This window comes from Trachemys scripta, chromosome 9, assembly GCF_013100865.1.
Source record: "Trachemys scripta elegans isolate TJP31775 chromosome 9, CAS_Tse_1.0, whole genome shotgun sequence".
NCBI lineage: Eukaryota > Metazoa > Chordata > Testudines > Emydidae > Trachemys > Trachemys scripta.
Genome location: NC_048306.1, coordinates 56,834,720 through 56,857,621, shown reverse-complemented (window position 1 = coordinate 56,857,621; position 22,902 = coordinate 56,834,720). Strand labels below are relative to the sequence as shown.

At 43.8% G+C, this 22,902-nt stretch overlaps 2 protein-coding genes across 9 annotated transcripts in view; one reads left to right on the top strand and one right to left on the bottom strand.

Moving 5' to 3' along the window:
• UGGT1 (UDP-glucose glycoprotein glucosyltransferase 1) overlaps positions 1–3,740 on the bottom strand; it is a 93,878-nt gene extending 90,138 nt beyond the window's left edge. The window contains exon 1 of one of the 4 annotated variants that reach the window (XM_034781979.1): positions 3,579–3,740. The gene's annotated coding sequence lies outside the window, so the exon portion shown is untranslated. Of the gene's footprint in view, positions 1–1,901; positions 2,051–3,578 lie in introns of those variants that run through there. The other 3 variants (XM_034781977.1, XM_034781980.1, XM_034781978.1) reach the window with 3 other exon arrangements.
• A 300-nt stretch (positions 3,741–4,040) lies between these two features.
• SAP130 (Sin3A associated protein 130) overlaps positions 4,041–22,902 on the top strand; it is a 33,359-nt gene continuing 14,497 nt past the window's right edge. The window contains exons 1-12 of one of the 5 annotated variants that reach the window (XM_034781986.1): positions 4,041–4,168; positions 5,228–5,345; positions 7,758–7,990; positions 8,989–9,147; positions 10,876–10,987; positions 17,187–17,311; positions 18,123–18,247; positions 19,061–19,211; positions 19,649–19,739; positions 20,023–20,127; positions 21,978–22,119; positions 22,376–22,497. In XM_034781986.1, coding sequence (XP_034637877.1) covers positions 5,234–5,345; positions 7,758–7,990; positions 8,989–9,147; positions 10,876–10,987; positions 17,187–17,311; positions 18,123–18,247; positions 19,061–19,211; positions 19,649–19,739; positions 20,023–20,127; positions 21,978–22,119; positions 22,376–22,497 — 1,477 coding nt within the window. In that variant the 5' untranslated portion in view covers positions 4,041–4,168; positions 5,228–5,233. Of the gene's footprint in view, positions 4,169–5,227; positions 5,346–7,754; positions 7,991–8,988; positions 9,148–10,875; positions 10,988–17,186; positions 17,312–18,122; positions 18,248–19,060; positions 19,212–19,648; positions 19,740–20,022; positions 20,128–21,977; positions 22,120–22,375; positions 22,498–22,902 lie in introns of those variants that run through there. The other 4 variants (XM_034781984.1, XM_034781983.1, XM_034781982.1 and 1 more) reach the window with 4 other exon arrangements.

Sequence of the window (22,902 nt, the reverse complement as noted above, 5' to 3'; positions counted from 1 at the left end):
TGGGAAGCAGAACCTGGCATGGGAGAGTTTGTTCCTGCGAAATCCACATTCTTGCGCATGGACCTGGCAGGATGTCAGCAGGTGAACAGATTCTGGAGCTTAGATAGAACACATTGGGCTAATAACAGATATGCCATAGGCTGTTGGTGTTATGACCTACTCCTGAACACTCTGCAAGAATAGCAAAGGCTGGGAGATAGCTGCAAGAGGCATCCTATAGAAAGAACCAGGAGAAATTTACAGACACTGACACATGACAAAAGTTGCAAAATAAAAAGGGTATCCACATACAGGTGTGTCACAATCACTAATAGATACTGTTTAATTAAATATCATGTATTTGCTACTGTACACTTTCTCCATAACTTGTAGCTAAATTCCATGTATCCTGAGGCACAGCTGATGGGAAGAACAGGCTAGGAACCATCAGACTCCCTCATAACTGCTACTAAGCCTTCACAGTTAAGTCAGGACAACACAAACCCAGGTTTCTTTTCTGCATTGGACATCCATCATCACAGCCCCTCATTAAGTCCACTAGAAATGGAGATCTAGATATTCACTTTAGTGACTGTATTTGTGTAAGTTCCAAAAGCACTGGTGAGACCACAAACCTAATAAATAAGGTGTCTGACTAGAACCACTACTTTGAACACAAATTATTTGCTTTAACAGGATGGAGATCCCTTTTAACAAATAACCTAGCACTTTTGAGCTCTAGATCCTAAAGAACTTTACAAAAGTAAGTATATCTCCATTTTATAGATATTAAAACAGAGATTAAGTGACTTGTGTAAAGTCACACAATGAGCTACTGACAGTGTTGGAATTAGGTCTGAGTCCTAGTCTAGTATCCAAATTTGTTTCCACATAGTGCATTTTAAAATCAAATATAAATGAAGCATGCTCCTCCTGTAAATCATATTTCTTCATTAATAATAAATGGGGAGATTTTCATACAGAAAGAGGAGGGAGATGCCTAACTCCAATTTACTTTCATTTGGAGTTATATTGCTCAACTCCCCGGTGTGCCTTTAAAAATCTCCCCCAAATTGTTTCAAATATGTGAATAAAAAACAGGACAGCATTAGCATGGTTTGGAAAATAATATATTGCCCTGGAAGCTAAAACCTGTAACCACGTTAACAGTGTCACTGTACAAGACTGTCATTACAAGAAAGCATGCTCGTTAGTCCACGTATCGTAACAGTAGCATCAAGGGCGGTTGAGGTGCATAGCTGCTCCCTCCCATAATGTGTTTTCTACACTATTGGGAATTTGTTCAAACAGAAATGAACTGTGATGTCATGCAATGTATGACTCACTACAACCCCCTGAGCCCTAAGCCACGCTAGTATCATGTAGCATTTCACATTCTGTATATGCAAACAGTCTCAGCTTGCACAGGTAATACTCTCCCATTACAGCACAGTCCTTGTGCCAGACTCTTTGCTGGCCAGCCCCACTGATGCCAAGCTGAACACCGGCAAGCACAACAGATGGCAAATGACACAGAAGATGGTCAGCGGGAACCTGCGAGGTGTGAACCAGGGCAAAGCCCGGCCCGTCTGCCTGGGCAAAGCCTGTCCCCACAACTCCAGTCCACGCAGAAGGGCTGCAGGGACACAAGAGCTGTGACCTGTCAGACATCATGCTCCACCAGAGACCTGCCCTGCCTCAGGTCTCCCTCCCGCAACAAGCCTGGATCCCCTCTCCACCCCCCACGGAAACAGCAGGCTCCCCCTGTTCATCACCCCAGCCCCCAGAGAGAAGGAGCTGCCCCGTATGGCCAGCGACAGCCTGAGGGACACGGACCGGCCGGCTCTGTGGGCGCCGAGGGGCCGCTTGGCCCAGTGCGTGACCCGCACTTCAGTGGAGGGGGCGCGCGCTGCCTAAAGCACCTGCTGTGCGAACGTCCCGAAACCACGAGCTCCTGCGGTTATTGCACCTGTGAGCGGCCGCCACGCTCCCTTCCGGCTCCAGCCGCCGCCGCTCCTCCGGGCAGGTTCCTTCCGGGCAGCCTGATTCTGCTTCCGCTTCCGCCCTGAGGCCGGACACGTGGAGGACCAGCTGCCATAGAGAGGAAGAAAGCAGCGCCAGGGAGCGGCTAGAGCGTCGCCCGACAGCCATCTTGAACGTGACCAAGGGGAGGCGATTGTTTCAGGTAATTTACCGCTGGTCCTCCCAGCCTGAGAGCCAGCGAGGGCACGGGAGTTGACACCACGAGGGAGGGAAGGAAGCAGCCTAGGAATGTTCAAGAAAACTGCTCCGTTGGGGAGAGACACGTTACACTCTGCCTGGAAATGCCTCCCACCCCAAAATGAGGGGGGCTTTCCCCTCCCACTTATTAAGTCAGCTCAGCCCCCTCAGTTCTGCTGCCCTGTGATCCGCACTGTTGGATGTTTTGCACCAAGCCAAGGAAATCAGAACTGTGCCTTTAAAAATCAAATACAAATGAACTGTGCTCTTCCTGTAAATCCTATTTATTCATTAATTAATAATAAATGGGGAGATTTTCAAACAAAGAGGAGGGAGATGCTAGATCCCAGAAATTGAAGAGTTTTTTAATGTTTTTCAGATGCATTAGCAGAAACACGAGGCCAGAAAGGATATTATCCAGGCCCAGATGGAAGTGAGCTGGACTGTATGCAGGTGAAAGCCAATAACAAGGCTGAACAGCCACCCAAGCAGACTTTGCAACAGAACAGGCTAAAGCTCAGATCAAATACACCAGAGTAACAGAAGTCTTGAAGAGCAGCCACACAGGATATATTGGGCCCCAATGCCGATGTTACTGTCCAGGCTGTTATTGCTGAGGACTCAGAAGCTATCCAGCAAATAGTGGATAGCAAGGACCCAAAATCCACCCGGCCTGATAGAGGCTCAGCAGTTTAGGGGAAAAACCCAAACCCAACAATCAACATCCTCAGTAGCACCACCACCAAATTGGTGGTAGAAGTGCCTATGTTGTCACTAAAATATATTCTAAGTAATCACCACTCTGCAGGACCAGAGACCTTCCCACCACAGGAGCAGCCACCTCTGCCCCTCAAAACCCCAGACTGGTTCCCATCCCAATCTCTAAAAAAAAAACAAACCATTTAAGCACCTTCAAAGTGCCCCCCCAACCTTCCAGACACTCCTCCACTACCCCAACATTCCCATATTACTAGGCTGAGACTCAGGAGACCTGGGTTCTATTCCTGGCTCTGCCACTGGCCTGCTGAGTGACCTTGGGCAAGTCACTTCATCTCTATATCTCAATTTCCTCATCTGTAAAATGGGCATAAGAACATTGACCACTTTGAGGTGTGCTGATGGAAAGAGCTAAGGTCCTATTATTTATTATCCACATCCTCATTTCCTCCAAACCCAACCTAACAAGCTCCCATTCCCACAGCCTTCCGCTATACACGCTATTGCAAGGTAATTCACATTTTCTGAGTCCGAAAGGGTTTGTATAGTAGAATTAGGGATTATGCAGAGGTGATTGTTTTATTGAAATGCTATTTTGTTTATATCAAACTTTACAAGTGTTAATAAGGATATGAAAAATAACTGTTTGAGCAGCCGCTTACAGCTTGGTACCTGCCCGGCAAAATAAGAGCTCGCTTCAGGTATGAGGCTATATCCCCTGTGCCAGCTAAGGAGGTCTCGTCCACTTAGGGGAACCCGGGCGAACCACCGCACAGGCTCGAAGTGAAGGCCAAAACCCCAGCGCCAGGCACACGTCTGCAACGCTCAAGAAGGCTCAGCGATACAGGAAGCCTGTCTCACGGCTCTCTCCGCTCCCACGAACGCACATCTCGCGAGATCGCCTCAGTACTACCCTGGATCCAAATTATATTTCCATCCGGCCCATCGTCGCCACTGTCTTGGCCAATCACTGCGCAAAAGCAGGCCCCGCCTTCTTCCGCATTCTAGCAGGCCTCTCTCTGCGGCTCCTCGGTTTGAACTACTTTTCCCAGAAGCCCCTTCGACGCCGCCGTCTCAGCCTATCCCTGAGCAGACTGGGCGTGACCACGCCGCTGTGGGCGGGACCAACCGGAGCCAATCAGGTGGAGGGTGGCTGCGGCGGTGGAAGGAGAGCTTGGGTCTGAGCATCGGTGTCAGCGGGAGAAACGGATCCGCGCGCGGCTCCGAGGCCCCACCGCGCGCGGGGCAGCAGGTAGGCCAGCTCAGGGACAACTCCGTTCGCGGCTCGGCCGAGCGGCCGAAAAGGGGTTTCGGAGCCGGACTCCAGGCGACCGGAGCGGACCCGGCGGGAGAGGATCGCGGGAGGCTGAAAGGAGGACAGGGGACCTGGCTGTTGTTTCTGGGGGGCCAAGAGCGGTTTCCCCCGGGGCAGTTAGCGGGGGGAGCTACCCCCGTTTGTTTCAAGCTGCCCTGCGGCGGCAAAGGCTTCTTAGTGGTCGCTGCGCTTTATTGCTTGTGAACATCCGGGCTTTGCGCGTCCCTCACAGCAATGGGGGCGGAATCTGGCGTGGAGACTTGCTCCCTATTGGTCCGTAGGTTCTTATCCCATTGGCTAGCTCTCTCGTGAGGTCATCAGTAGAACGGGCTTCTGATTGGTTGAGGGCACTAGCCTTGATCTGCGTTTAATTGGCTCGTGGCCCAGTGTGACCCTGGATTGACGCAGGACTAGTGAAGACGTCTGCTCTAATCCATCCAATCAGCGGAGGCCCGAGTAGCCGGTTTATGGGGGGTCCCTGGTGTGATGGCTCCCAGGCCCTGGGCGCAGGGCTGGTCCCCGCTGCAGGCCGGAGGGTGCCTGGGGACTCCCCCTCTCAGAGCTGGGGGCTGGGTTAAGCAGATGTTCCGAGCTGCTGCCCCGCAGCCACGGGGTCACACTTGCTGTGCTGCTGTGTATAGAGCGCTGCCCACGTTCCCCGGGTACTGCCCCTTTGAGAAACATCCCAAATCTGGTCTCTCTCAGCCACATCCCAACTGAACTCCGCCGCGCTGCCGGGGATCAGACTGTGGAAGTGTCGGGCACCGCTGTCCGGCTTCCATTCCCAAGCGAGAATGTGTCTGCTTTCAAACCAGATTTATTTATTTATTTATTTATTTTAATTCATGGTCCTTCTATGGGGCCGTGTTACAAATTGTCACCTCAGACCCTGGATGACCTGGGAGGGATCAAATCTCATCCATGTCAGCTCTAGCATTGGCCGTTGAACATATTGCTAAGATTATGTTGCTTTAAAATATTCTTCACGTTGTGCAGGTGGAAATGAGTTCTCAGCAGTTTTCCCGTTCTGGAGCCCCTCCTGCAGGACTAGGACAAGCTCCACCCCCAATTTCCACCAGTGGATCTACAGGGTTGATAAACCCAACAACTACAGGTAAGACAGCTATTGGAGTTTCATTCTTTCTACCCAGCAGCTTTATTCCGAGGAATTTTGAGACAATTTTCTGTATGGTCTGCAAATTTTATTGAGATGATTGTGGATATTTAAACACATCACGGACAGACATAACTCAAACTTTGATATAATTGGGTACATTAATTTGAAGAATTGTAAGAAGCTCTTCTTCCACACCTCACATGTCATACTGGATCAGTCTGGGCTGGGAATGTGCAAGTTGCCTTAGGAAAACAATAGAGGGTCCTGTGGCACCTTTAAGACTAACAGAAGTATTGGGAGCATAAGCTTTCGTGGGTAAGAACCTCACTTCTTCAGATGCAAGTAATAGAAATTTCCAGAGGCAGGTATAAATCAGTATGGAGATAAGGAGGTTAGTTCAATCAGGGAGGGTGAGGTGCTCTGCTAGCAGTTGAGGTGTGAACACCAACGGAGGAGAAACTGCTTCTGTAGTTGGATAGCCATTCGCAGTCTTTGTTTAATCCTGATCTGATGGTGTCAAATTTGCAAATGAACTGGAGCTCAGCAGTTTCTCTTTGGAGTCTGGTCCTGAAGTTTTTTTGCTATAAGATGGCTACCTTTACATCTGCTATTGTGTGGCCAGGGAGGTTGAAGTGTTCTCCTACAGGTTTTTGTATATTGCCATTCCTGATATCTGACTTGTGTCCATTTATCCTCTTGCGTAGTGACTGTCCAGTTTGGCCAATGTACATAGCAGAGGGGCATTGCTGGCCTATGATGGCATATATAACATTGGTGGACGTGCAGGTGAATGAGCCGGTGATGTTGTAGCTGATCTGGTTAGGTCCTGTGATGGTGTTGCTGGTGTAGATATGTGGGCAGAGTTGGCATCGAGGTTTGTTGCATGGGTTGGTTCCTGAGTTAGAGTTGTTATGCTGCGGTGTGTGGGTTGTCACCAGCAACCTCCCTGGCCACACAATAGCAGATGTAAAGGTAGCCATCTTATAGCAAAAAAACTTCAGGACCAGACTCCAAAGAGAAACTGCTGAGCTCCAGTTCATTTGCAAATTTGACACCATCAGAGCTGTTGCTTTTTACAGATTCAGACTAACACGGCTACCCCTCTGATACTAGGAAAACAATGTTAGCAAAAACATTTTGACCACAAGCTGCTGTTTAGAAATTATCTAAAAAGTAAATTCTAGTTGGTGTAGGACATACTAGTTGGGCCCTCCGTTGGGGAGGGGAAAACTGCAAAGAAATCACAGGTAGGTGGGAACTATAGGGAGCGTCTTCAGCGCAAACCACACAGAAGTATACATGGACCACGATCACCTATAAATAGAACTGTATGGGTTAGCTGATGTATTAACGGGACACTGTCAGTGGATTTAAAAAAAAAAAACAATCTATTTGTCAGTGTTCCTTTAATTATTTGCTAAATGAGACTATATGTCTGATAGTTTTCAAACCCATTTTAGAAATACCTGTTACTGTTTCATTATCTCCATAACTTTTGACTGGTGTTTGATGTCTTAGGTCCCAATTCTGCAATGAGGTCTGTGCTACCAGATGCCTGCCCCGACCTGGAGCTCATTGCAGGATCAGGGCCTGAGTAGTGAGAGTTACCACATTACTGATGCCTCCAGCAGTAAGTCAATCTGATCTTATAGAGTAAGATGGAAGGAAGTATGTTTTTAGTATTCAAATGCATAATTATGGTAGGAGATTCTGAGAGTTGTACAGTAAGTATAAAACAAATTCTACATAGGTTTTGATTGCCTAATAATAACTAGTGTTTAAATATAGTTTGCAGCTGAGCTTCCTGTGCTCTTATGAATTTATGAGATGGAAATAAGACAGAAATTCCAATTTTAGTCTAATTATCACTGTCATTGTGGCAGCTTTGTGCTTTGATTGTTGTAGTTTTTTGCTTTTACACTTTATTCCTATTTTTAATTAGATTAAGTGGTTGGACAATCTTGCATTTAGTGAAGTCTTTAATAAAAAATTTAATTGAATCCATGCCTTAGTCATTTGCCTGATGGTCTCGATCAGCTTATTTTGTTAATTTAAATTTAATTATTCACTTTAAAGAGAGGTTACAGTTAGAGGTTTATTTTAAGAAGGATGATTGTGCCTTGTGAGTGACTTGGGTTAGACCATGATGTGTGGGGATAATCCTTAGGGCTCTAAGAGGAATGCAGAGCACGCTTTGCAGGAGGATTGATGACATTCTGGAGACGTTGGTTTTTTTGAGCAGGTTTTTCATACCAGGAGCAGTAAATGTCTCTTGTTCAGGAGGTTTTAAACAAACTGCCTTTGTATGTATGTATTTGGCACTCCATTTCTGGGCTTGTGGACAAGTGTGCATACTTCTTACCCATTTTTATCCTCTTCTTTATAGTTCCTTTTTTCTTTCCTCAGCAGTGAGCGATGAATCTAATCGAGAGTCAGAAGTTGCTCCCAGAGAGCACATGGGTCCTGGTGGCTCTCTACAGTCTCGTGAAGAGAAACAGGAACCAGTTGTTGTTCGGCCATACCCACAGGTTCAGATGTTGACACACCATACAGTCCAATCGGGTACTGCGGTTACAGTGACAGCTCCGCCAGCACATCTGACTCCAGCAGTGCCACTTTCCTTTTCAGAGGGACTTATGAAGGTAACAAGGTGGCGCATGACTGAGTTGATAATGAAAATAAGCCACTAGAGGAGTTAATACTTTCCCAGTTCGATCAAACACCTCTAGGCTAATTTCAGTTTTATTTCATTTACCTTCTTTTGACTAAAATGTTCTTTTCTATAAATTGCTTTATTTATTTATTGAGCTCTTTTCTGTGCTCTTCTTCTGTGAATATGTGCCTCTTCGGTGTGATGCCCCTACTCCAGATGGCAGGTTGGGAACCTTGCAGCCCTTAGGCTTTGTGGCTTTTCCACTTGCTTTATTTCTTAGATTAAGGATGGTCTAAATCAATTTTACAGCACTCCATTCATTCCTGGAAGAGGGAGGAAAGAATGTCAATGAGATACTCACTTGTGCATATAAATAGAGCATTAAAATGAAGTTATGGAGACTCATGCACAAACTAGGCAATTCCTACAGCTGGGCAGAATCCTTTTTGTGAGGATGGGGTTAAGAAGACACAAGAAGGAGACCTTTGTAAGGGATGGTTGTAACTTGAGCAAATGGTTGATTACAGCCATTTTCTCTTTTTTCCCATCTAAGCCTTAACTAAACATGATCTAAGATCTAATTGGCAGAAGAGGACTTGTGCAGAAAATCTAAAGACTAAGAAGGGAAGAGAAAAGGGAGATTAAAGTTTTTTTAAAAAGTAAATGAGGATACTAATGTCTTTCTTGTTTGGCTTTTTGTCTGTATTTCTGATGTTTGTTTGGTCTGTAGTATCTAGACACTCTGGGAGATATGATTGGGGGGTCTGTTGTGCTAAGTAATGTCTACAATGAGACCCCGCCCTAGCCAAAAGAGTTTTTTTCCTTCCAGTTTCTCTCAGCTGAAAGGGACCCATGCTTCTTCCCTTCCCGCCAAAACACACACATCCTGTTAGCACTATTGATGCAAACCTCACCAGGCTGTGATTTTTGAGGAGAGATCTCTACTTCCTTGTATTGAATTGTTACTATTTTTCTTGTTTCTTGCAGCCTCCTACGAAGCCCACCATGCCCAGCCGGCCCATTGCTCCTGCTCCACCCTCTACAATGCCAGCTCCCACCAAGGTTCCTGGGCAGGTTACTGTAACCATGGAAAACAATATCCCACAAGCCTCAGCTATTCCTGTGGCAACAATCAGTGGACAACAGGTTTCCTTTTCCCCTACCTTGCTATTTACTAAAGTGGGATGTTGGTTGAAAGTTCCTCTGTCCAGAAACCATCAGTAGAGCAGGGAGATCTTGAGAAGGGGGTGAACTAGTCCATCATTTCTCCTCAAAGTATTAGTAACCACCAAGAGAGTGTGGAGATGGGAGCAGACATCCCCACCAATGTATAAGAAAAATCCAGCTGAGTAGGGAGATGAAGCAAGGGCCATAGGGCCTCACCCTGTTAAAACCCTAGGCAAGTGGTGGGCAACCTGCAGCCCATCAGGGCAATCCACTGGCAGGCTGCCAGTTTGTTTACATTTGCATGGTTGCCCACAGCTCCCAGTGGCCGCAGTTCGCTGTTCCCGGCCAATGGGAGCTGCAAGAAGCAGCAGCCAGTGTGTCCCTGTGGCCCACACCACTTCCCACAGCTCCCATTGGCCGGGAACAGTGAACTGCAGCCACTGGGAGCTGCAGGCGGCTGTGCAAATGTAAACAAACTGGCGGCCTGCCAGTGGATTACCCTGATAGGCCGCAGGTTGCCCACCACTGCCCTAGGCAGATGACGGTTGCATCTCCGTTGGTCCATCTGATAAGCTGGGGCCAGATAAATCTGAAGAAATCTGATTTAGGCTCATTCTTCAGAACAAAGCACGATCCCTCTTCAAAGGTGACGCTATCATTTTACTCTTTTAGAAAGCTACTAGTTTTAGTTTTGAGACGCCATTTGACAGAACATATAAGGTGGTAGCATACTGACCCGCAAGCAGACTGAAATAATGAGCGTTTTCTTAAACTCTCCCAGTGTTGCTGCTCTACCAACAGACATGCTAGTGTAAATGGATGCTGTTTGTTTAATCACCTTGTTGTCTAGCTCTACTCAGAGCAAGTCCAGTTGATGTATTGGTAAGCAGCTGATTTACACTAGTTCTTCTTTTTGTAGCCCCACCAGTGCTGTCCCACACCAGACCAATCGCGGAGAACTTCTGAAAGCTCTGAGCGTAGGCAAGGCTTTGGTGTGAATGCCTGTCAAGGAGTTAACGCCAAAGCATGCTCCTGATTCTTGCATTTCAAAGCTCGTTTGCCAAAAACAATACTCAGCTCTAGCAAGTGAAATACCATTAGGTTAACATAATGTAACATAAGTGTGATACCTACTAAATTTTATTTGTAATTGGTTAGCCAATACTGTTCATGAATTTTTAGAGTAGGTGTTTCTACCTACTAGGGATTCACACCAATTATTGCTTTTTAAGTGACGTTCCTAAATATGCCTGGAAAGGCAGTTATAAGTGAAATATGAGGAGTTAATTTAATATGTTGCAGTTCTTCCCAGTCTCCCATATTTCTACTAATTCTGCTGAATGGTTTGATATGAACTGTCTAAAGAGATCACTGGATACAGAAATGCCACCTGCCCAATTGAAATGGGACAGTGACTTGGAGGGAAAGAGAAATTGGTAACTGACACAAACTTGCCTGAGTAGATATGTGTTTGAGAGTTTCCATTGAAAATGCAAGGAGGCTGCAGCTTCATCCTGCAGAAATGTTCGTTTGTACTCCCCTCTCATTTGTAATCCCTCTGCATACTGGTGTATTTCCACAAAACTGTTAAATGTGGTTTGTTGCTGCCTTTGACGTTTTAACGTGGGCAATTACCTGCGAATGTGATCTTTCTCTCTGGGCAACATTTTTCATGGAATCCTCTTTTTTTTTTTTTTTTTTCTGCAGGGACATGCCAGTAACTTGCACCATATCATGGCAACAAATGTTCAGATGTCTATTATCCGAAGTAGTGCTCCTGGCCCCCCTTTACACATTGGAGCTTCTCACTTACCCCGAGGTGAAGTCAACACGAGCTGTAAAAATGTCTCGTTTTCTCACTTGCTCAGGAAGGCTGCATCTACACTAGTTTCTTTTTTCCCTTAAAATTTCCCACTATTGTTAATGCGGGTATCACTCCAGCGGTAAGAATGCTAGTGTAGACAGGGCTTCAGGGAGCTGCTGGCATTTTAGGTGTTATGTTTTCTGAAACTGCCTAGTGCAGGTGTACGTGATGGTGCCAGCACCATCTTCTAGTTCAGTGGTCTCCAAAGTGGGGTGCGCAAGACGATCCCTTGGGGGGGAGGGCGCGGGAGGAGGAGTGCCACCGGAGGGAGGGGGAAGAAGGGGTGGCCGGAGGAGAGTGGGAGGGAGCAAGCGGGGAAGTTGCCCCCCCCAGCAGGCAGATCCACACGGAACGCAGGGGCTTTAGGGGCTGCTGGGCCCTGGGCTAAGAGGGCCCCGGGGCCCTGGCCTGCAGCTCCAAAGGCCCTTTTGGAATGCAGCCCTAAGTCCTCCGGCCCGTGGCACTGCTTCTCTCCGGCCGCTGGCTGCACGGCTGCCCTTGCTACTCCACGGGCCGGAGGACTCAAGGCCGCATTCCGAAAGGGGCTTTAGAGCTGCAGGCCGGGGCCCCCTTAGCCCAGGGTCCTGCAGCCCCTAAAGCACCTGCGTTCCGGGTGGCCCTGTGGGGGTAGGGGGGGCAGCTCCCAGAATCGTGGCCATGGGGGCTGTGCCGCGCTGCGCAGAGCCACCTGCACATCCCCTGCACCAAACAGGAGCTGCCCCAGGTAAGTGCTCTGCACCTCCTGCCTTCCCCAGCCTGATCCTCCCGCACCCCCACCCTGAGCGCCCTCCCGCACCCTAACTCCCTCCCAGACCGTGCACCCCCACCCTGAGCCCCCCTCCCACACCTTAACCCTAATCCAGACCTTCAAATCACTGTATCACAAAGAGTTAAACCAAGATTTTCAGAAATAATGAAGCATATTCAATCACATTGCTCTCACTAAAAAATATTATTATTAATATTATTATTATTGTGAGATCAAAAAGGTTTTTTGTACCGTTAAATAAAATACAATAAAAATTGTAAAATTATTTCACCTTTATCTCATCCTTTTTTAATTTAATTTTTTTGTATGTTTTATAATGTACATAATATATTAGGATAGTAGTACATGTATATAATTTATACATAAATAAATATAAATATATTGGGGGTGCATGCTCAAAAAATTTTTACTGATAGGGGTGCGCGATCAAAAAAGTTTGGAGACCACTGTTCTAGTTGAACACTGTGCTGGCAAAACAGTGGGGTACTTTAGAAAACATGGCCTAGTTTAGGTAAGTCTATTGTGCAAAATGTCACAGCTTACTCATTGCTCACTCCTGATTGTTTACTATGCCTTGTAGTCTGTCTCCTATCCATCCACCACAATATCATTCCTATTCTGTAGTAAGGTGTATTACTGTATCGAGTGGTGCACATTCAGACTTGTCTGAGATAACTTTGTTCTAGCTGTGTAGGCTTTTGTCTCTTCTCCCATGATTTTGGCTGTTGTGGTTTCAGCTTCTCTTTCTGTAGCTTGTAAAGCAGAACATCAGTCACTTTAAGAGGAGATCAGCTAGCATGATTGCTGTTTGAGGGATAATTTAAGTCTGTCAGGCTTCTGATAGCAGGCTTATCTTTAAGGTCTATGAATTGGGCTTCCAGTCTTAGGTTAAAATCAGATTGATACAAAAAAAAAAACACCTACCAAATTTTTGTTTCCATGTCCCTGTCCTCTGTACTTGCATGGAGAATTGGTATGTTTAGATCACAATATTATGCAGTTGTTCAAGAAAGAAATCTAAAACTTTTAAGCTAATTTTAAAAAAAATATTGCTCTGTACTCTTAATAGTGATTTTTGTTCACAAACAGGTCTAAAGCTCTAAAGAGCATGATCTCTGGGCGTCCTGCACTTTCAGTGATCCTATATTTGTGCATGCAATATGTTGTATGTGCAAAACTGTACTTCACCAAAGTATTTGGGAAAGAGTGTATAGCTGTATTTGCAGTCTTTTGCAGCCCATATGGAAGAATTTGCATGTACCCATTTTTGTCATTGTTTTTTGAGCATTTAATTTGTGTCTATTTGAGCCTTTTGGGGAACCCACTTTAACATAAATGGCTCTTCGTATTTTCACTTAATACTTATTTTATTTTCAGTCTGTTTCCAACATCTTGTTCATATTTTCTTCCTGTTAAATTACTCACTCTAGGTAATACTGAGTGAAATCTGCAGAAATTGTATGTTTCCCATCAAATTAGACTGCATACTATTTGGAGTGAATTATTATGTTTGTGATCCTCTCGCAAACACAAACAGTTGATTTTTCTATGAGCTAAAATTGCTGTTGAAATGCTTGATGTTTTGGGTGATAAAATTGTTTTTCTGATTCTAGTTTTCACACTGTAGATGTGTGATCATTTTGGCACAGCAAACAGTAGATAGATTACTGAACTAATACCATGCATTTTGCTGTGGTGTTTTAAAAAATAGCTTCCATTTGTTGTGCATCCATCTTTCCTCTGTACTTCAGCAGATGCAGATAGATTAACAAAATTGCTAGATCACTTTTTACACATTCATCTAATATGCAAGCTATTTCAGTTACTCCTACTCACTTATTTCAGTAGTTTGCAATTGAAAAAGATCAGATTTATGAAATAACATTATTAAATGTAAGAAGTTGGAAAAGGTCCAACAAAGCAGATTAGGATTTTTTGGCCTTTATTGCTAATTCAAAAAAAAAACTTCTCTATCCCTTGAGTATCGTTATTCTTAGCCCTAATTTTGAAGTTGCATCATTAGAATGAAAACTAGAAGTATAAAATAAGAACATAGGAATGGCCATAGTGGCTCAGACCAGTGGTCCATCTAGCCCAGTATCCTGTTTTCCGACAGTGGCTGGTGCCAGATGCTCTAGAACAGGGCAATTATCAAGTGATCCATTCCCTGTCATCTAGACCCAGCTTCTGGCAGTCAGAGGCTTGGGCACACCCAGAGCATGGAGTTGCATCCCTGACCATCTTGGCTAATAGCCATTGTTGGACCTGTCCTCCATGAACTTATCTCATTCTTTTTTTAAATCAGTCTTTGTTTTGGCCTTCACAGCATCCCCAGCAATGAGTTCCACAGATTGGCTGTGTGTTATGTGAAGAAATACTTCCTTGTATTTGTTTAAACCTGCTGCCTATTAATTTAATTGGCCCACCCTTGGTTCTCATGTTATATGAAGAAGTAAAAACACTTTCTTTTTTACTTTCTCCAAACCATTAATGATTTTATAGACCTCTATCATATCCCCCCTAAGTTGTCTCTTTTCTAAGATGAACAATCCCAGAGTTTTTAATCTCCCCTCCCTTGGAAGCTATTCCATACCTCTGATCATTTTTGTTGCCCTTCTCTATACTTTTTCCAATTCTAATTTATCTTTTTTGAGATTAGGCAACCAGAACTGCATACAGTATTCAAGGTGTGAGCGTACTATGGATTTATATAGTGGTATTATGATATTTTCTGTCTCGTTATCTCTGTTTCCTAATGTTTCCTAACATCCTGTTAGCTTTTTTGACTGCTGCTGTATATTGAGCAAATGTTTTCAGAGAACTATCCACAATGACTCCAAGATCTCTTTCTTGAGTCATAACAGCTGATTTAGACCCCATTGTTTTGTGTGTATAGTTGGGATTATGTTTTCCAGTGTGCATTATTGTGGATTTATTTGCATTGAATTTCGTCTGCCATTTTGTTGCCCACTCACCCAGTTTTGTGAGATCCCTTTGTAACTCTTAGAGATCAGCTGTGGACTTTACTATCTTGAGTAATTTTATATCGTCTGCAAACTTTGCCACTTCACTGTTTACTCCTTTCTCCAGATCATTTATGAATATGTTGAACAGCACAGGTTCCAGTACAAATCCTTGGGGAATTCTGCCTTTTACCTCTCTCCACTGTGAAAACTGACCATTTATTCCTATCCTTCGTTTCCTGTCTTTTAACCAGTTACAGATCCATGCGAGGACCTTCACTCTTATCCCATGTCTGCTTACTTTGCTTAAGAGCCTTTGGTGAGGAACCTTGTCAAAGGCTTTCTGAAAGTCCAAGTATATTCTATCCATTGGATCACTCTTGTCCATATGTTTGTTGACCCTGTCCCCCCAAATAATTCTAATAGATGGTAGGCATGATTTCCCTTCACAAAAGATGGGTTGACTCTTCCTTAACAAATTGTGTTCATCTACATGTCTGCTAATTCTGTTCTTTACTATAGCTTCAACCAATTTGCCTGGTACTGAAATTTCACTCACCAGCCTGTAATTGCCAGGATTGCCTCTGGAGCCTTTTTTTTTTTTTTTTTTTTTTTTAAATTGGCATTACATTAGCTATCGTCCAGTCATCTGGTACAGAGGCTGATTTAATCAGTAGGTTACATACCACAATTAGTAGTTCTGCAATTTCATATCTGAGTTCCTTCAGAACTCTTGGGTGAATACCATCTGGTCCTGGTGACTTATTACTTCTTAATGTATCAATTTGTTATTCCAAAACCTCCTCTGTTGACTCCTCCATCTGGGACAGTTCTCAGATTCATCACCTAAAAAAAAGGGCTCAGGTGTGGGAATCTCCCTTGCATCCTCTGCAGTGAAAACCGATGCAAGGAATTCATTTAGCTTCTCCTCAATGGCCTTGTCTTCCTTGTGTCCTTTTTTTTTTTTTTTAGCACTTCAATTGTCCAGTGGCCCCACTGATTGTTTGGCATGTTTCCTGCTTCTGATGTACTTGGAAAAAAAAATTTTGCTGTTAGTTTTTGTGTTTTCTAGACTGCTAGTTGCTTTTCAAATTCCTTTTCAGCCTGCCTAACTGGACATTTTCATTTTGCTTGCCAGAGTTTATACTGCTTTCTATTTTCTTCAGTATGATTTGACATCTAATTTTTAAAGGATGTCTTTTTGTCTCTAACCGCCTCTTTTACTCTGTTTAGCCATGGTGACTTTTTTCCCTCTCCTCTTACTGTTTTTTTTTTTTTATTTGGGGTATACATATAGTTTGAATCTCTGTTGTGGTGTTTTTAAAGTTTCCATGCAGCTTACAAGCATGACTGTTTGTTTGTAACTGTTCCTTTTATTTCTGTTTAACTAGCTTTCTCATATTTGTGTAGTTACCCTTTTTGAAGTTAAATGCTACTGAGGTGGGGTTCTTTGGTGTGTCGTCGTCCCCTCAGGGATATTAAATTAAATTTATATTATGGTCGCTATTACTGAGCGGTTCAGTTATAATCACTTCTCGTCACTTAGGTCAAAATCAAGAATTGCCTCTCCCCTTGTGGGTTCCAGAACTAGCTCTTCCAAGAAGCAGTCATCAATGGTTTCTAGAAATTGTATCTCTGTATCTTGTTGTGAGGTGACATGTACCCAGTCAGTATAGGGATAGTTGAAATTCCCCGTTATTTTTGAGTTTTCTGTTTTTATAGCCTTTCTAATCTCCCTGAGCATTTCACAATCACTGTCATCATCATGTTCAGGTGGTCAGTAGTGTATTCTTAGTGCTATGCTCTTACTATTCAAGCATGCAATTTTTATCCATAGAGTTTCTATGGTACAGTGTGATTCGTTTAACATTTTTACTATATTTGACTCTGTGCTTTCTTTCACAAGTAGTGCCCTCCCCCAGAAGCACAACCTACGCTGTCTTTCCTGTATATTTTATACACTGGGTATTACTGTGTCCTATTGATTATCATTGTTTCACCAATTTTTTGTGATGCCTGTTAAATCAATATTCTCATTTAATACCAGGCACTCAAGTTCACCCATCTTAGTATTTAAACTTCTAGCATCTGTATACAAGCACTTACAAAATTTGTCAATATTTAGTTGTCTGCCTTCAAGTGATGTAAATGATGGGACTTTTTTTCATTTGACTGTTTCTCTTCAGTTCCTATTTGTAGTTTATCAATTTCTGTCCTCTCTTCTTTACTAGGCTATAGAGACTCCCCTTTAATAAATCCAATAAGGGATGTCTCTGTTCGAACCATCTGCTCCTCCGCACCTGTCATCTTTCTCCCAGCCCTTAGTTTAAAAACTCCTCTACAACCTTCTTAATTTTACATGCCTCTCTGTATATTGGCAGATATATATGTTTTGCAATAACACACGTGATTTGTTCCTTAGGTGCGGCAGCAGCTGCTGTGATGTCCAGCTCTAAAGTAACCACAGTTCTGAGGCCAGCTTCACAGTTGCCAAATGCAGCTACAGCTCAGCCAGCTGTTCAGCACATCATTCATCAACCAATCCAGGCAAGCGGCAATCATGCTGTATTGCAGACACACTATTACTGTTCATTCAAAGATCTTCCTGACTTTTAGGGGGAATCCACCCAGAACATAACATTAGCATCCTTTATTTACTGGGCTGTTGGCATTGGCAGCATCATGTAGAAAGCTTTACAGGCTTTTTTGTAGGCTAACTATGAGCTGGTGATTACAGACCTTTAAACTGTCTACAAACTGATTAAACTCTGGAGAAGTCCTCATTCTGAATATGCTTGAAAACTTCATTTAAGTCCAAAAAGGCCTGGCTTGAGTTTGTGCTGTTACTTTATAATCAAACTTTAAATCAGTTTGATGGGGGTAATATAAAACTAAATACTGGACCAGGAAATATATATATTTAAAATGAGATGGTGAGGGGATGCGTGCTCATTTGGATGTCTGATTCCACATAATGTTGTGCATATTTTTATAGTTATGTCCAAATGTAACCTCATTTGCATAACTGTCTATAGTATAGATTATGTTTGGTAGTCATGAATGGAATTCATCAAAATAAAAAACATATTTTCTAATGGCATATGGAAGCGCTGAACCATTGGAACAGTTTCTGTACATATCTGATCTTTTAACTGCTTTTGATCATCAACTACCTCTGATGCTTCTGCTCTGAAAACCAGACCAGAACTTCACAAAAGAGTTTTATAGACTGGGAACATCTCCACGTGCCAGTATTTTATACTGAGATCTAGGAAATTTGGCTTTATCAAAGTATTTTCCAGCTACTTTCTCAATTGCATCATTGTGACTTACTTTTATTATTCTGTTGTCTTTACAGTCTCGTCCTCCTGTGACGACATCAAGCACTATCCCTCCTGCTGTAATAGCAACAGTCTCCGCCACAAGAGCTCAGTCTCCAGTTATTACTACAACAGCAGCACATGCTACGGAATCAGCCCTGAGGTAAACACATAAGGAAAATGTCTTGAGGAGCCCCAAGATTCCTGACGTTCACATAGACAGCATGAAGGGGAGTAGAGAAGGCTGATACCCCTGTGAATGTCAGAAATACTATATAGGAGATTTCTCTGCTGAGGTCCAATTGATACAGCACATGAGTGTGTCAGTCAACATGGGTTCTTTCCTCTGCTCTGCCAGTGACTTGCTGTGTGACTTTAGGCACATCACTTAACCTTTGTCTGAGTGGGCTCATCTGTAAGACCAGGAAAATAATGCTTATCCATTTGTGTGAAATGCTTGCAGCTCTGTGAAGGAAAAACACTGTAAATGCTAAATATTGTTTTCTGTTCCCAGAGAGAAAAACAGCTAAACGGGAACTTGACCAATTTGTTTCCCAAGGAATTGGGTTTACTGGCCTGCCATGACAGCACCTGGCTAATTCAGTCCCATCCTCTTCTAGCAGAAGTTTCTGTAGAAAATGGCATATGAGTGTTGGAATATTCAAAATATCTCGGGGTGAGGGGAGGGGTAGAAATTGAAATTAGCTTGTTTTGCTCATGTTGGTATCTCTAGATACTGAGGACTCTGTTTGTTCCCACCTGTGGAAGACACAGAATAAGAATTATACAGCAGGCACTTCTGCAAATTCTGTCACTGTGTTAACATGGATTCAATAGTAGTGTAGCCCTCAAAGAGAAGACAAATGGAGTCTGATGTCTCTACTTGCCAGTATGGGGGGAGCCAGTAATCCTTGTTTCACTGTCTGGATACTAAATAAAGATTAGTTCTCTGAACGTCCTTTCTTTCTTTTCCCAGTCGGCCCACTCTGTCTATCCAGCAGCACCCACCTTCCGCAGCTATTAATATTCAGCGCCCTGCGCAGCCACGGGACACGGCAACTCGGATCACGCTGCCATCTCACCCAGCCATAGGAACACCAAAACAGCAGCTCCACAACATGGCTCAGGTAAATCCCATGAGATGAGATCAGTGTAGTTTCTTCCACAGTTCAGGCTGTGAGAAAGTTGTGATTTTTTGGGGGGGTCAAAAGTTATGGACACAGTTGTTCACCTTTGTGGTTTTGGTGTGGTCAGTGCAAGTGGTGTATGGGCAAGGGGCAGGTGCGTCTGTGGGCGGTCAGCTGTTGGGGGGGGGGGGGGGGAGTGTGTGTGTCGGGAGAAAATCATGACCCACAATTATTTTTTACAGCCTTATCCCATATTTTTTTCTTACTTTGAACCACAACATCTTGATGACCCAGAGTAAGTGATGAACAGGGTTCAAAGTTAGGCTAGAAACCTGGTGTCCTGTTCTCTTAGGAATAGCTGCAATATGATTTTAAAGCAAATAAAAAGTAAAATGTATCTGTAAATTTCTCTTCATGTGAAACTTTCTTTTCTCTAGAAAACCATTTTTAGTACTGGTACTCCAGTGGCGGCAGCAACAGTGGCACCCATTTTGGCAACCAATACTATTGCCTCAGCAACCACGGCTGGTGAGTATTCACAGCTCAGTAGTGGGACCATCACGTCTCCATGATGTTGAGAGGTGACAAAGGGTGGCAGAACATCTTCGTTCTGCAAACAGTCATCAGAGATCCTGTCCCTAGTTAGAATGTGAACTGTTTTTGTTGGGGGCGGGGGGAGTATGGGGGACAGGGAATGCTTGGATAGAAAATTCCTGGTGCTTGTTCTCTAGTTCTCTCTGTGTGTTTAGGATATGGATATTAGGGTGATGTAGCTGTATAGAAATCTCTAGTGTCACTTTCTGTCTTTCAGGTTCTGTGTCTCATACCCAAGCTCCTACAAGTACAATTGTCACCATGACAATGCCCTCCCACTCTTCCCATGCCACTGCTGTGACCACCTCAAATATCCCAGTTGGTGAGTGATTTCAACTTCTGATGGAATGGGTGTAATTCAGCTGACATCTCTTTACACATACATCCAGGATGGTTTGGGGCATCTATGTATTACTAGCACATTAACAAGAGAAATAACAAAAACATCAATCCCAAGTTGGGAGAGACAAACAAGTAGATTTGTTGAGCCCTAATATATTTTTAAATGATGCAGGGAGCGTTCTGGAAGCACTTGGTTAGTCTAGTTAACTATTGGCCTCCTCAAATGCATCTTTATTCCAAACAAACTTGAGCCTCCTGGAACTTCATACCATGTAGTATGATGTATTGAGGATATATCTACTAAGGGATATAAATCTGTCTTCCTTAGTGAAGGAGTAAGTTCTCCTTCAATATTGCTAGAAGTTTTAGCCGGAGCCTAGTCGCATCTGACTGTGTGTTTTGAGAGTAGGACGCTTAGTCCAGTTTATCTCCTCACTCACTGTCTTAGCACCTAGATGTGGAACCTGGCTGAGACATCTGTTTTCAACAGTGTTGCTCAGAAGCTTTTAAAATTGTTGCTGCTGACTAAAGGTAGTGTTGCTAACTTTCAGGTTAGAAAACTATCTTGAGTTAGGTGTTCTGTTTCATAGAGGAACTGTTGTAAAACTAGAGCACTGGCAGGTCTGTGGCTTTATTTCTGTTAGGGCTTGTCTATACTTACGTGCTGGTTCGGCGGCAGGCAATCAAACTTCTGGGTTCGATTTATCGCGTCTTATCTGGACGCGATAAATCGAACCCAGAAGTGCTCCCCGTCAACTCCAGTAATCCTGCTCGGTGCGAGGAGTACGCGGAGTCGACGAGGGAGCCTGCCTGCCACATCTGGACCGTGATAAGTTCGAACTAAGGTACGTCGACTTCAGCTACATTATTCACGTAGCTGAAGTTGCATACCGTAGTTCGAATTGGGGGGTTAATGTAGACCAGGCCTTAGTCAGTTCTTTCATTAAATCCCTACTGAAATACAACCACTTGTTTTTCTGTGCCGGGATGGAGAATGGTAAATGAGGTATGCTTTGTCTCTAGGGAACCTCTATCATGGCTGGAGATAAACTCAACTTCTGACTAGCAGAAACTCCAATATCAAGTGTAAAATCTTTGGTTTGCCTTTGTGGTCAGTGTACCTTACCAAAGACTAAACTCCAGAACCTGTAAACAAAGCCAGTGATTAGCAAAAATATTATCAGCAAAGGCCAAGTACCAAACTTTCTGCATCTTCACCTGCCTGTTCCACACTCTGCATCCCAACTTTCAGTCTCTACAAACAAAGGTCTAAACTTTTGCCACATTGAATTTGCCTTTAAATGTATTCCAGCAAGCCGTGTCTGTCTTCAACCACTTATCTGTGGAGGAGGTTGTAGTTTTCTTTAAAATCTTCCTGTAAGGCTTGGGGAGGGAAGCATGGTCTCCATTCACCAGTTGCAACTGGAGAGTTTCATGGTCCTCCTGGGTTTTGCTTGCTCTCATTAAAACTTCTGTCCTTCTCTCCTTTTCCACCATATGGATTGGTCCCTGAAGATCTGTCCACTCAAGCTATGGCAAGGGGAAAAAGGGCTGATCATGGAGAATTAAGATTATTCAGGAATTGAGGTCACTTAATTTGATATTATGTATTTTATATGTGCACTTAGAGCCCAAGGGTCACACATTACAAATGAATAAGAGTTTCCATTCCTTCTCTGATTCTGCCCTGTTGTTAGTGAAATAAAAAGACTTGTTCATTTTCACTGAGGAGAAGAAAGTTTAATCATCTGGATTTCAAACTCTCCTTTTCTGCATCTGCTCTCTTCTTTGTTTTGGTTGTCAATTGGCTACTTGTTTTTCATTATGCAGCTAAGGTGGTTCCTCAGCAAATCACACACACTTCTCCTCGGATCCAGTCTGATTATACAGGAGAGAGGAGTAATCTCATTCCCATATCTGGACACCGAGCATCGCCAAACCCAGTTGCCATGGAAACAAGAAGTGACAACAGGTAGGTGGGAAAGAATTCTTTAAGTAGAGCGAAAGGCTTATCATATGCATGAATTGACATGATAGCTAACGCTTAAGGGGGTTTAAGGTTTCTGAATTTAGCTAGCTGAAAGGGATCTCTAGAATAGTCAGGGCTAGTTGATACTCTTGCTTAGGGACGTTGCAAAGATTAGAGGGTGGTCTGAGCACTGGGATTGAAGAGGTGGTTGCAAGTTGTAATGATTTGTCTGACACTTGCTGTATCTTCATATCTGTAGGCAGTCGGTGCCAGTCCAATTCCAGTACTTCTTACCAACGTACCCGCCTTCTGCCTACCCTTTGGCTGCACACACTTATACCCCCATCACCAGCTCTGTGTCCACCATCCGCCAATATCCTGGTAAGGAATTGCCATGCAAGTGACTTTTAGAGCAGTCTTGGAGCAGCAATAAGAGTATGCCAGGCCTGACTGGTAGAAGTGTTCAGTGCAGTTCAAGGTACTGGTTCACAGAGATTCTGCTAAACAAGTTTGGGCATTTATCCAGACCCAAATCTCCTTGATGGGTCTCTCATGATCCATGTTCTAATAAGCCAATTTAATTTTGTAATATTCACTCCTTTTACCTTACATACATACACGGTTTTGCTGATGAAGTTGTGGGTCTCCATAACTGGGAGTTGTTCTGGCCTAAGATGTCACTAAACTCAGCACACTAGCCCCTGTGTTATCTATTGTGATATTACATTCAGTTTGCTGTCCACTGTCCCCCACTTCAATTTTCAATGTGCTGTTGCATTTATGTAT